This window comes from Miscanthus floridulus, chromosome 8, assembly GCF_019320115.1.
Source record: "Miscanthus floridulus cultivar M001 chromosome 8, ASM1932011v1, whole genome shotgun sequence".
NCBI classification, from domain to species: Eukaryota; Viridiplantae; Streptophyta; class Magnoliopsida; order Poales; family Poaceae; genus Miscanthus; species Miscanthus floridulus.
In genome coordinates, this window is record NC_089587.1 from 26451027 (window position 1) to 26463268 (window position 12242).

Consider the following 12242-nt stretch of genomic DNA (forward strand, 5'->3'; position numbering starts at 1 on the left):
TAAGATAAATGTCTAAAGTTATACTTTTAGTTGCCTTTTTCAAATCCATGTTCTGAAAATATAGGAACTAGTTCATTTAAAAAGATATAGGAAAGTATATCCTTGATCCAAGCTATCAGTTCTCACGCGTATTGTAGGTTAGAAAAAAAGTAGGTTCATTCATTCTTTGATCCAATACATTTTGACTCTAATATTTCAATAGGCATCACAAAAACCATAGGAAAAAAAAATCAATCTCTTGTGTATGTACGTCTGGTTTATTTTTTTAACCAGAATTTATTAAAGATTAAGTAATATCCATCTCCTCTCCACTAAAAAAGGTTGACATTTTCCTCTGACACGCAACTTTTTTTTTTTGCCTCTTCCGTCCCATGCCTTTGTATGTGACGAGTGTATAAAATTCCATGTATCCTTAATAAATCCATGTCTTCACTCTTCCATGGTGCAGGGAGTCCATGGGAGACAGCCAGACAGGTATGAGCCAAACCTTATGGAGCTGACTCATGGCTCCAAGACCTTTTTAGTAAACATACCATGACATCTGTATTTATCTATCTCTAACATTCATCCCAGCTCTAAACCCTTCCACTTTGCATGACAGCTAGATAGCCATGTACCCTTGGCAACATCGGAATGCTAAGAGCATCTACAAAGAGTTTCCAAAACCCACTTTGGTCTTGATTTTTTGGCAAGATCAAAGAAAAACTCTTTCCAACGACTCCTAATTTTTCCATGCTTCGAAAAGATAGGAGCGTGTATCCAATCGGCGGATCTAGAGGTATAAGGATGTGAGGAAGAATAAGGAGAGAGCATACGGTCCCCAATCCAAATGTATAAGAGAGAAATAAATTATAAAACTTGTTGGGTAATTTAAAACTAGCCTAGGAACCTGATATAAAATTGTCTTCTAACTTTTAGGAGCTATATATGGGAATGGTTGGAGTAAGCCAATAAATACTAGTATTAACTTTTTTAGGACTTAAAAAATTCATTGATTTACTAATTATTTTTTGGAGAAGCAATGGAGATGCTTTAAGGGTACGTTTGGTTCGTGATCACAACTTACCACGGCACAAGTTAGTCATGCCATAATTTTTTAGGCAGATTTTGGGTTTACTACCATACTTATGACACACCATACTTTTTTAGCACCATGTTCTAGTAGCTTGGATTTCACTCGATATACTTTGTATGATAATTACAGTTTACCTTAGAATCTTTTGCGAGAAATTTTACCTAAGGTTAGATGTAGCAAACTATGACACCAGTCAAACGTGCCCTAAGTTCGTCAAACCTCGGTCAGTTTCTTGGGTTTATATGCTTCTGTTGTGTCACCGCCGGGTGACGCCAGAGAAGAAGCTGGGGGAAGAAGCCAGAGCCCAGAAGGAAAGAAGAGGGCGCGTAAGGCTAACCGAAGGGTATTTGGGCCCGAATGGGGTTTAGGCTTCGTATCAGGCCCATGTAACGGGCAGGCTGAACGGAGAGAGTGACTTGAGTTTGAACGGGCAGGCTGTGGCGACGGCGGACTTGCCGGCGATCGGAATCCTGTTCTATCCAAAATCCACTACTACATATCGTTGATCCGGTGAGGCGGTGACATGTTGGTCCATGTGGAAGAGATGCGGGAACCAAACACCGGCGGACTTGTGCTGCCCTGACTGGCCATCCGTCTCCTCGTGGACCTTCCGGTAGAGCTGAGAAGAGCAGCAATCACTTCTGCAAAGCCTGTCCTGCTGGGTACCGTTCGTCAAATCGACACCGAATCATAACTAATCTCCTTGCGGAGGCGTGGACGGCGGGGGATCCATCGGCAGCGGAGGCTCTCCGCCGCGGCCGCATCCTCTCCAGCCGCCTCTACCTCGACGGCGTCCCCAGCTCCAAGGTCCGTCACCCCAACCCCTCTCTCTCTCTTCTCGATTCGCCGCCGTGGGTCGTGACAACCGCATGCCGTTCGCGCAGGCACCCGTGGTCTACTCGCCAGCGTACGACATCGAGTTCAACGGGATCGAGAAGCAGTGAGTGAGCAATATGTCATACGTCACACGTTTACCCCCCCCCCCCCCCCCCCCCCCCCCCCCCCACCACATCGCGTCGCGGCGCTGTAATTTTCACCGCCCCCGTCTGACGCGCTCGTGCAGGCACCCGTTTGATTCGGCGAAATGGGGTCGCGTCCGCAACTTCCTTGTGGACGCGGGGCTCCTCCAGGACGACCGGATCATCGAGCCGCTGGAAGCCTCCGAAGATGATCTGCTAGTGGTGAGCTGCTGTTCACTTGATGCGCAGCGACTTGTACTGTGGGATGCAGTGTACATTTACCATTTATGGTTTGTGGCCTATCCAATCAGGTGCACTCAGAGTCATACTTGAGCAGCCTTAAGAGCAGTGCGAAGGTTGCCCGCATTGTAGAGGTACTGCTAAATTCAGTATTGCATATTTGACAGTGTGATCGTTTGCATGTTATAAGCCTGTAACCGCTCACAAAATTGCTACTGCATCATGGAAAGCATGATGGTTTCTCAAGCATTTGACCATCTGCAGATTTCTCTGTTACAAACCAAACTGCTTGGTCATTCATTTTGCTCAAGTGTATGGTAAAATGTACCCCTCCCCCCTTCTGTTCAATTATGTAAGGTGCATTTGGTTTCGTTGGGACAAGCCTTTTTTGATAGAAAAGTGCTGTTATTGGATCCTATTCAAAAGTACTTACTACTTCTGAATTCTGATTAAGATTTTGTACTAAAGATGACATCAGTATAGTCAGAGTTTTGTTCTAATGAAACAAAATACACCTTAAACTTATGAATGTAATCAGTATTTCCTGATTTATCCTAGGTTCCAGCAGTGGCACTACTACCTAACTTGCTTGTTCAGCAAAAACTCCTTTATCCATTTCGGAAGCAGGTAAATGCTCCCTTGGCTGATTTTTGATGTTCAAGAAGCATGATGAAGTGAGCTTTTACCTTTTATGTAGGTGGGTGGCTCCATTTTATCAGCCAAACTTGCACTAGAAAGAGGATGGGCTATCAACATTGGCGGAGGCTTCCACCATTGTTCGGCAGAGGAAGGGGGTGGATTTTGTGCATATGCTGATATTTCTCTGTGCATCCATTTTGCTTTCGTTCGTTTAAATATCTCAAGGTAGGAAAACTATTGAATTGCACTAGACATCTGCATCATATTTTCTGTATATTCCGTATGCACAGATAAGTAAGTCGGCATATTGTCCAGGGTGAATCCAGCTCTAAATTAGCCCTGGTACACCAGGGAAGGAACATATATTATTTCATAGCAATATATGGCGAATACGAGCCGAGCTAGTGCTAAAAATCTTCGACCCGCTCAATGTAGTGTCACCCCTGCCTATTATTATGTTCTTTTTTTAATGCAAAACACGCAGTTCATAAGCAAAGCATTATAGTTCTTCGTTACTCTTCTAAAAGCACTCCAATAATAAGGAATAGAAACTATCGATATGAGAATACATGTTAGCTATTTTGGTTCCATGAGTCACTCATCTCGTTTGCAGAGTAATGATCATTGATCTAGATGCTCACCAAGGAAATGGCCATGAAAAAGACTTCGGGAGTGATGGTGAGAGGCTGTGTGCTCTATTGTTTTCTTGCACATATTTTGTAATTGCTACTGTTTCATGGCTTATTGACATTTATTCTTCACTTGCAGGGAGAGTTTACACCCTGGACATGTACTACTCTGGAATATATCCTTTTGTAAGTACTTAACCCTGAAATGGTTCCTACATCTGCCAACCAACACCTCCTTTTCCTTGGGATTGTTCATTAACTGGTTACATAAAGTATAAAAGAAACAGATGAGTACTTCTGTTTGATATTTAGCTAATTGCTGCCCCTCTTCCTTTCCATGGAATTCTTGTTTTTGTTCTTGCTGATACAGTATATATTTCATTCTGAGAAATATGTAATATTATCATGTACTTTATTGTGGCACATATGGCTTAACTGGTTCTGCATCCATCACTGCACTGGCATTTAATACTTATTCTACATAAGAAGAGGTTGACACAGGAGTACAGGACAGCTAGTTACAGCTGTCTAAATTGTAATACTTTTGTCTGTGTGACAACTATAATTTTGGTAGCTATTTCATTTCAAGCCACAGTCTTCTGCATTACATTACTACTGGTCTAAAGTTAGGTATTTAGTTGTTCATTTGCAATAAACAGAAAAAGACTTATATTAATTCACTGTAATATTACAGTGCATATGCTTACAACTAGAACTACCAAAATCGGCTATTGTAAGCTGTTGTTTGGACTTTGGACACCATAAACTTAGCCCTCATGTTTGGAAACGGTTTCACTAATGCAGACTTGCAGTGCCTTTGAGCCAGTAATCAAACTAAGATAATGTATCTTTACCACATGGTGCAAGAGTATTGGGAGAGTGGGAGGAACAGCTGTGTATCTGTTTGTGTTCTTTTCTTGGGTTTTGTGATGGGGTTCACCCACTTAAGGGGGTTGTTTGCATAACGATTTCAAAGATCAAGGGTGCAGTATACCTGGTTTTGTAGCCTGGGAGGTTCAACACATTCACTGTTGAACTGCAGAGGGCAAAGAAAGCATTTTCTTCATAGATTTTTCTTTACATCATTTTTTTTGAACACTTCCTTTACATCATTTAATGGCAAACTTGTGCCCGATATGTTTCTTTTTTTGTATATAATATTATTTTGTTTCAGGATCATGTGGCTAAGTACATTGATCAAAAGGTCGAGTTAGATGTAAGTTGCACTTTCTATCCTGTTATGTATTATATTTTTTTGGCATCTGTTTCATGTTGGAGTTCGTAATTAAACTACACCTGTTTGCATTTTTAGAGTGGGACAAAAACAGAAGATTATTTGGAGATCCTTGATAAAGCTCTCAAGGTAACTTGTGCATTGCCGCAGTATCTCTGTCATTTCACGTACAGTATCAGTGATGGGAAAATTTGAAGATTGCCATTATAATTTTACTAAATTGGAGATATGCCATCCTGTCCCACATGTCATTGACTCATGTGTGCCCCACATGTCAGTGAGATACCAATAGCAAATCTCCAACTTTGCAAAATTATAATTGCAAATCTTATGTTTCATTTCATCTACACTATCTCTGTCATTTCCCTTGAGCCAAAATATGAATGCGAGTGCACAGCGTTAACTAAAAGGTGTTGGGGACAATTAAGAATAAGCACATCAAACCAAGATGGACCTTTATTTCAGCACTGACAGTGGCTTTAAGAGCATTTAGGATGTCAGGAAATATGTAGTTTTGGCAAGTTTTTTTAGGGCAAAAGTTTTGGCAAGTGATCCTGTCATAGATCGAGTTTACTGCAAAATCTGCTGTTTCTTTGTAGTTTGAAGAATCAAGACAATTTTGTTTAATTAATGGAGCTTTCCCTGCCACGAGGATTCAATTCTGCTGGTAGGAAAACAAGGTAGAATTATAGATCTAGATCGTGTATATTTCTCCCTCCTGTTAAGATGGTTTAGAGCCATGTACAGCAGGAGAAGAGATTTACCGAAGGAGCTCTTTTGGTGTTAGTCAGTTACTATGCTAGATTTAAGCTATCGTCATGTTTTTTTTTTTAAAAAAAAAACGAATATGATTATAATAAAAAGGAGATAACCCAGACTGGGAAAATATAACAGAACAACAAAGACCTCAAAAAAGTCAAGCAACCACAACAACAACAACAAAAAACAAACAAGAAGCTAGCAACTAGACAATTATAGATTAATAGATGGTGGCCAGTTGGATTGGGACCTCAACACGCACCGCACCACCACACTACATCTAAACTGTCTGACCACGGCCACCCCACAAGCATCACAACCCCACCTGCCGATTACCACGCTGCAAAAACATCACCCGGATGACAAAGCCGTCATATCGACACACCATTGCCCTTTGCTTGCGCCGTCGTTGCTGACGTTGTCGCACATCAAACCAACCGTTGCCTTGTAGGGTTGGTCGCCTCAGGCCGCTTCAAGCCAACTAGTTGTCACATCATTGATTCCGCTTGCACCATGTATCGATAATGTCCAGTCCAGCACCGGACTAGCTCTGCCGAGTAGGGCTAGCTGCCACAGTCTGCTGCAAGCCGTCAAGCCAAAGACATGAAAAACTGCCTCTGATCACCTCCAATCCAGCCATGTCCTTCGAGATCCGAAAGTGCGCATCACAGCTCTCGACAACTAGGGTGCCTTATCGAAGATAGCAGCAATGTCAAGCAGCGCTTCAAACGGCCATCTGAAGACCTCCTTGCACCGAAACGATCAACTACTATGCAGGACTGCCTGCTGCCTCACCGCGCAAGCCACCTCGGCAAAGCACTACTGCTGTCCACCTCCTCCCGCGCCGGCCACTCATGCCAACTTCACGGACACCCATCGCGCACAGCTCTGCCATACCGTCGCCCAATCGAAATGCAGAAGCCAAGCCCTCAAAGCACTGCACTTGCATCCTCATCCTAGCTGCCTTTCGCCATCGCTGACATGGGCACCTCGAAACCACGCCATGGCCTCCACCCTTCATCATGTTTCACGGCTAAGGATGTGATGGCATACTACTTCATCTGACTCATCATCCTATAGTAGCAAGTAAGTGCAGTTGCACTTTGTTGATTATTTATGGGTGGGTTCCTGTACCTTCTCTTTTGCTACCTCACTCAAGGATTGTTCATGAGTTCATCTACTTCTCAAGATAGTTTCCAGATGCAAACTTTGTCATCTATAGTAGTTTTTGTCATGGGCAGACATCCTTGAAGTTGTGTCAGGAATGGATTATATAGGGTCCAGATTTGTTAGTGAAAGAACTTCTTGGCAATAAAAGAATCTTTATTTTCTCACTTTTAATTTTTGGCGGTTAATATCAATTTACTTCCTCTCCCTAAGCGCTGGGATCTAAAATATTATGGTTCAGAACAGCTTACTTTCGCCTTCTGTTCCTTCACGGAAAGAAATATAGTGGATAGAAGGGATGGCAAATTGACTTCTCCCTCATTTCTGGCAGACAATCTCGTGATGAAGAGAAGTGCAAACCTGTATCATTGATTGATTGGGATATTCACGTAAAACACCATGCTAATTTTTTAGTTGAGTGGCAATACTGTTATGAACTTATGAGATGGAAGAGAGAATATACATCCAGGGGCCTTTTTCTTAGGCAATGAAAGTGTCAAGTGTGTAGTTTAGTTCACACCAGTAAGATCTTAAGCATGCGTATTTGTGATTTGCATTGATTTGTTTATTTGGTTTCATTGTCTATGGAAACAAAAACATGCAGAAAGAAACAGGAAAATAAATTATACATTCTTGTGCTATTTTATTCCATATACTTATTAGGTACTACCAATTAAATAAAGTTGGTGCAACTTTTTTCACCCAACAAATTCCCTGTATGTTGCTACCAACTAAATAAATTTGTAGGCCTGTTCAAAATGGCTCCACCTGTTTGAAAAATAAATCATGAATGCAAATTTCCTATATACATCGTTGGCAAGCTTAAATAGCACTGTTCTGTTACTCTGCTTTAAACTGGCAAGCCGCAAGCCCACTTAAACTGTCATTAATTGATCCTAGTTGTTTGCAGGTAGCTGAAAGTAGATTTCAGCCCCAGTTGATTCTGTACAATGCTGGAACTGATATTCTAGATGGCGATCCTTTAGGCAGCCTAAAGGTATGCTTTTCATGCAAACTTCGCATTTTCTCGCAGCATTCATGTAACATGTAAATGTACATATCTGCAGTGGCGTATAGGTTGTAGTTCTTCCAAAGCTGCTTACAGATGCATGAATGGTATTATTCTGCTCATATAAAATTTCCATCATTTCCAGGTTAGCCCGGAGGGTGTGATTACTAGAGATGAAAAGGTTTTCAGGTTTGCAAAGGATCAGAGTATTCCTCTCCTCATGCTGACATCAGGTGGGGATTGTGCTCTTCATTCTTTAACTTCATCTGCCTTAACCCTTTAGTTATATTCACTGAGACCTACTGACGATGTGTCTGTCTTCTCCGAATCTCTATCTCCTCAGGAGGCTATATGAAGTCAAGTGCTCGGGTCATAGCAGATTCAATTGTCAACATCTCGAACAAAAACTTGATAGATATTGGTACACTGTATAGAAATTGAATAATGGTGTCTCGAAGCAAAACTTGGTAGATATTGGTACACACTGTATAGAAATTGAATAATGGATGCAGCTTGTGCAAAAGAAATTTTATGCTAATTGTGTACTTGCACATGTATCAACATGAGAAAGGGAAATCATATGCATGTGAATGCTTTCACCCACTGACTCCCGAGGGAACAATTATCAACCGCTTATGTTCATATCATGCTGCTTATTTGTCAGCAACACTATTTATTCGGAAGATGGACCCAATGACATTTGTTCACTTAACATGTGAAATCTCATGCTGCTTGACATTATCATTCGAGGTGCTGTCAATCTTCTATGTTCATACATGCAGTCTGCTGCTTATGTCCAGTGAATCCCTCTTCCTTGAACTTATTTCTGGAGAAATGTCCCCATGAATTGTGGCTGAGATTGAGAGCTGCCTCTGAGTCTGGTCTTTGTCGTGTAGCCTTGCCCTGACCTCTCTGGCACTTTGACCCGGGAAAGAAAGGTACACATTTGTTCCTATTGAACTGTTGCTGACTGGTTACTGTACACGATTTCCATTTTTTTCAGCTTGTTTTAACTGGGCATCGTTTGTGATGTGCAAAATATCCAACGTCTGCCGGGTGTATTCTGTAGAGCCCCGCTTCTTGACGTCAACCCTCAAAGTCTCCTCTGGTATGGATTCTGACTTGGAAATGGAATTGATAACTGCATTCAGTAATCAGTATGCTGTTTTTCTGATACAAATTCAGATAAACTGATATGTCATTTTCGTCTTGGCTTCTGAAGTTCTGCATCTCATGTTCATTCTCGGTTGGCATTATGTAAAACTTGGCACACGCTTAGTGAGTATCTGCATGTATATTTTCTATCCATGTCGAGGTTGATATGCTGCAAGGGCAAAGAAGTTTGTTGTTTTTCTTTGAGTTTTCACTGGTCCAAGAGCAAAGGTCAGTAGTCCAAGATAACGGCAGATATGCTGCTTAGCAGGGAGCAGATCGGTCACACTGGGCTGTCACAATCTGTCAGTTTTCACTTGTATTGTATGGTTTTTTCTAAGACAATTCTTTGTTTCTTCTCTTACCTTCTCCAACTGAATTAAAGCTGCAGGACTTCCGGGAACATTCCAAATTATTGAATAGGATCGCGATTTGGAAAGCTTCTGGAGTTCTTGGAATCGTCTTCATGATGATGTAATTATCACCTCATCTCCACTCCTGCTTGTTCACATGCCTTATGTTTTTCTATCAAATTCTATGCGTCCTCTAGTTTCCAGGAAAATTCAAGATGACACACTTGAAGTATGCTGATGACAAGCCAGATGCCACACTAGGTGTGCTCCCAATATCTAGGCAAAAGATTAATAATGTAGACCTTTTGACGAGAATTTGACACTGGAAAACGACTGCCAAGCGTCCAGTTGTCTCACAACAGACGGCATTGTCACTGACTGCTGCCATTTTTTTCTGCATCTGTGGTGGGAGTGGAGTTTTAGTTTCGCCCTGTTCGCTTCTCTTATAATCCGTCTTTTTTAGCTTATTTTTTCAGCTGGAACAGTGTTTTTTCTCTCACAACAAATCAGTGGAAACAATGTTTCGGCTTGTTTTTTCAGCGAAGAGAACGGGTAGAGGATGACGAATGAAACTGGCACGACCAAGTCGGTAGTGCTAACCTTGCCAAACTTCAGGAAAGAATAGCATAGGGTCATTGTGGTATATGCTACTTTGCCAGTTTACCTAAGCTTAGTGTCTAGCAAAATAAAGAAATATGCTGGGAAACCCCACTCGAGAGCATCTCGAGTGTATCTGAATCATCCAATCAACCAACTGATCGTCCGATCCAACAACGTCTACTTCGCGAAGGTGAAAAGTATCAAGGCTTATTTTCCTGAGACCACGTCAACGGAAATTGCCTTTTTCGTCGCCTACTGATCAAAACATTAAATAATGTTATTCAGTTGGAGTATCTCTTAGTGACAACAGACTTAGTGAACTTTTGATCATTCGTACCTGCTTATTAGTCATAGGATGTGAGGATGTGGAGAGAAAAATAAAGCACAAATAGTCATAGGATGTGAGGATGTGGAGAGAAAAATAAAGGGTTTGACGAAATTTTACCTCACTCTGTCTTCACGCTGACGCGATGAGGATCTTCTCTTTCATGACTGTTCCTTAACATGTCAGGGGCCCTGTTTATTTGGAAGATTGACCCAACGACACTTCTTCATTGTACATGTGAAAGCTCATGCTATTTGGCATTATCAACCGTGAGTTGGTCTCATTCTCAATCTTCTTCTAATGTGGTGTCTACTGTTAATGTACTGTGAATCCGTTTACCTTAGTTGTGGAGATCGAGAAGCTCCCATGATTTGTGGCCGAGAGCTCATGCCAATGGCTCCGTTCGTCTTGCTGAAACTTGGTTGAAAGTGGCTGAAAAACACTGTTCTGGCTGAAATGTTGTGAGAGAAAAACACTGTTTTGATTGAAAAAAACCGAACAAGCCGAATATAAGGTAAGCCGAACGGGGCCAATACCTGGCTCTGGATCTTTAATTTGTCGTGTAGCTTTGTCCTCATCTCTCTACTTTTACCCCGTCCAGGTCCCCGAGAGAAAGGCACGCGTCTGCTGTACATGGGTCTGTTCGCTTGTCTGAATTCTGGAGGAATCTGGATGGTTTGGAGGAATACTGGAGGAATTTGTGAAAGAAAAACACTGTTACGGATGAAAAAAATAAACGGATCAAGCCGGATTTAAGGGCACGCGACATGTGGCAATAAACTATGCATTATTCGTGACGTGCAAGCGTCTGGCGGCTGATCCCATGGAGTCTGACTTGTTAACCTGAAGAAGATGCCAACTCTCCTGCTCTGATTCTGTACGACTCAGTCTACGTGCAAGGTATTTCTCACACAAGGCCGCGCCAAGTTGTATTTCATTTTCGAGACATATGAAGTTTCTTACGAAACCTCGTACATTTCGAGTGCCGGGTCTCATTTTCTAGGTGTTGTGGAAACCGTGCAGGCTGATGATGTCTTGATGGGTCTACCTGTACTTGTCTAATACTTTCACTTGTCTCAAAATAATTACATATGTCCCTTCTCAAAAAGTCTTTTTTTTAAACTAGTAGAGAAAATATTGTCAACTTTTTATATCTTCAAATAATTTATTATCGAAGTATATGTTATGAACGACGTATAGGAATATGAAGTAAAGAATCAAGCCACAGAGAAGACACACGATTTAACGTGGAAAACCCCTCCAATGTGAAGGGGAAAAACCACGGGCACCAGCCAGCAACAATCTCACTATCTCAAGAGTTTTGGGTTACACGCCTATGGCGGCTTACAAGAGAATCAAGTCTCCACGAAACCCTAGCAAGGGTGTATATACCGTACCGTACCACGGGGGGCTCCGCCCCCCGCACCCCCCGAGCACAGGGGCGAGACCTGATGGGCCGGCTTCAGACTCCGCTACGCTCCGGCCTAAGCCTCCGGCGACGAGCCTCCGCTTCGCTCCGTCAGAAGCCTGGCCTATATCTTGGAGTGAATTTGAAACAACTCCAACAGTATATTCTATGATCGATCTAATACCTCTCCGGTTCAAATTATAGGACATTTTAGTATTTTTAGATACATTCTTTTTACTATGTATGTATAAGTGCATAGCATAAGCTATTGTATCTGAAAAAGTCAAAATGTCTTATAATTTAGTATGGAAGGAGTAATACTTATTATGCAGCATAAGTATTATGTTAAACTTAAAAATGAATTCTTAAAAAGCAATATGTGCACTTATTTTTGAATAATAATAATCTAGGGCAAATAATAATAATCTAATGTACGCCAATGCAAAGAGTAATTATCAAGAATTGTAGAGGTGTGGTGAGACCTCCTGTTGACCGGCCGGGATTTGACACCGGAAACAGACCTCCGAGTGTATCTCACGTTTTGGCTAGCTGCTCTCTCAACAAATGACATTGTTAGGGATGCCATTTTTCGTGCATTGGCATCACACCCTGAGGGAGGAAACCATGAGAAAAGAAAGAGCGGCGGACTATAGTGCGTGGTGGATCCGAGGTGACTACATTGTTATTAGGTCG

The 12242-nt window shown here is 41.8% G+C and overlaps 1 protein-coding gene across 1 annotated transcript; it reads left to right on the forward strand.

The window, feature by feature from the left end:
• Positions 1-1597: 1597 nt before the first annotated feature.
• LOC136468748 (histone deacetylase 2-like) lies at positions 1598-9741 on the forward strand (the record flags this gene model as incomplete). The annotated part of the gene is made up of 14 exons (XM_066467201.1): positions 1598-1882; positions 1960-2015; positions 2139-2256; positions 2346-2408; positions 2539-2586; positions 2833-2901; positions 2972-3138; positions 3527-3591; positions 3682-3728; positions 4717-4758; positions 4855-4905; positions 7613-7699; positions 7857-7944; positions 8055-9741. Coding segments are annotated over 14 exons (1284 nt in total), but the record flags the coding sequence as incomplete, so codon positions are not given.
• Between the last annotated feature and the right edge of the window lie 2501 nt (positions 9742-12242).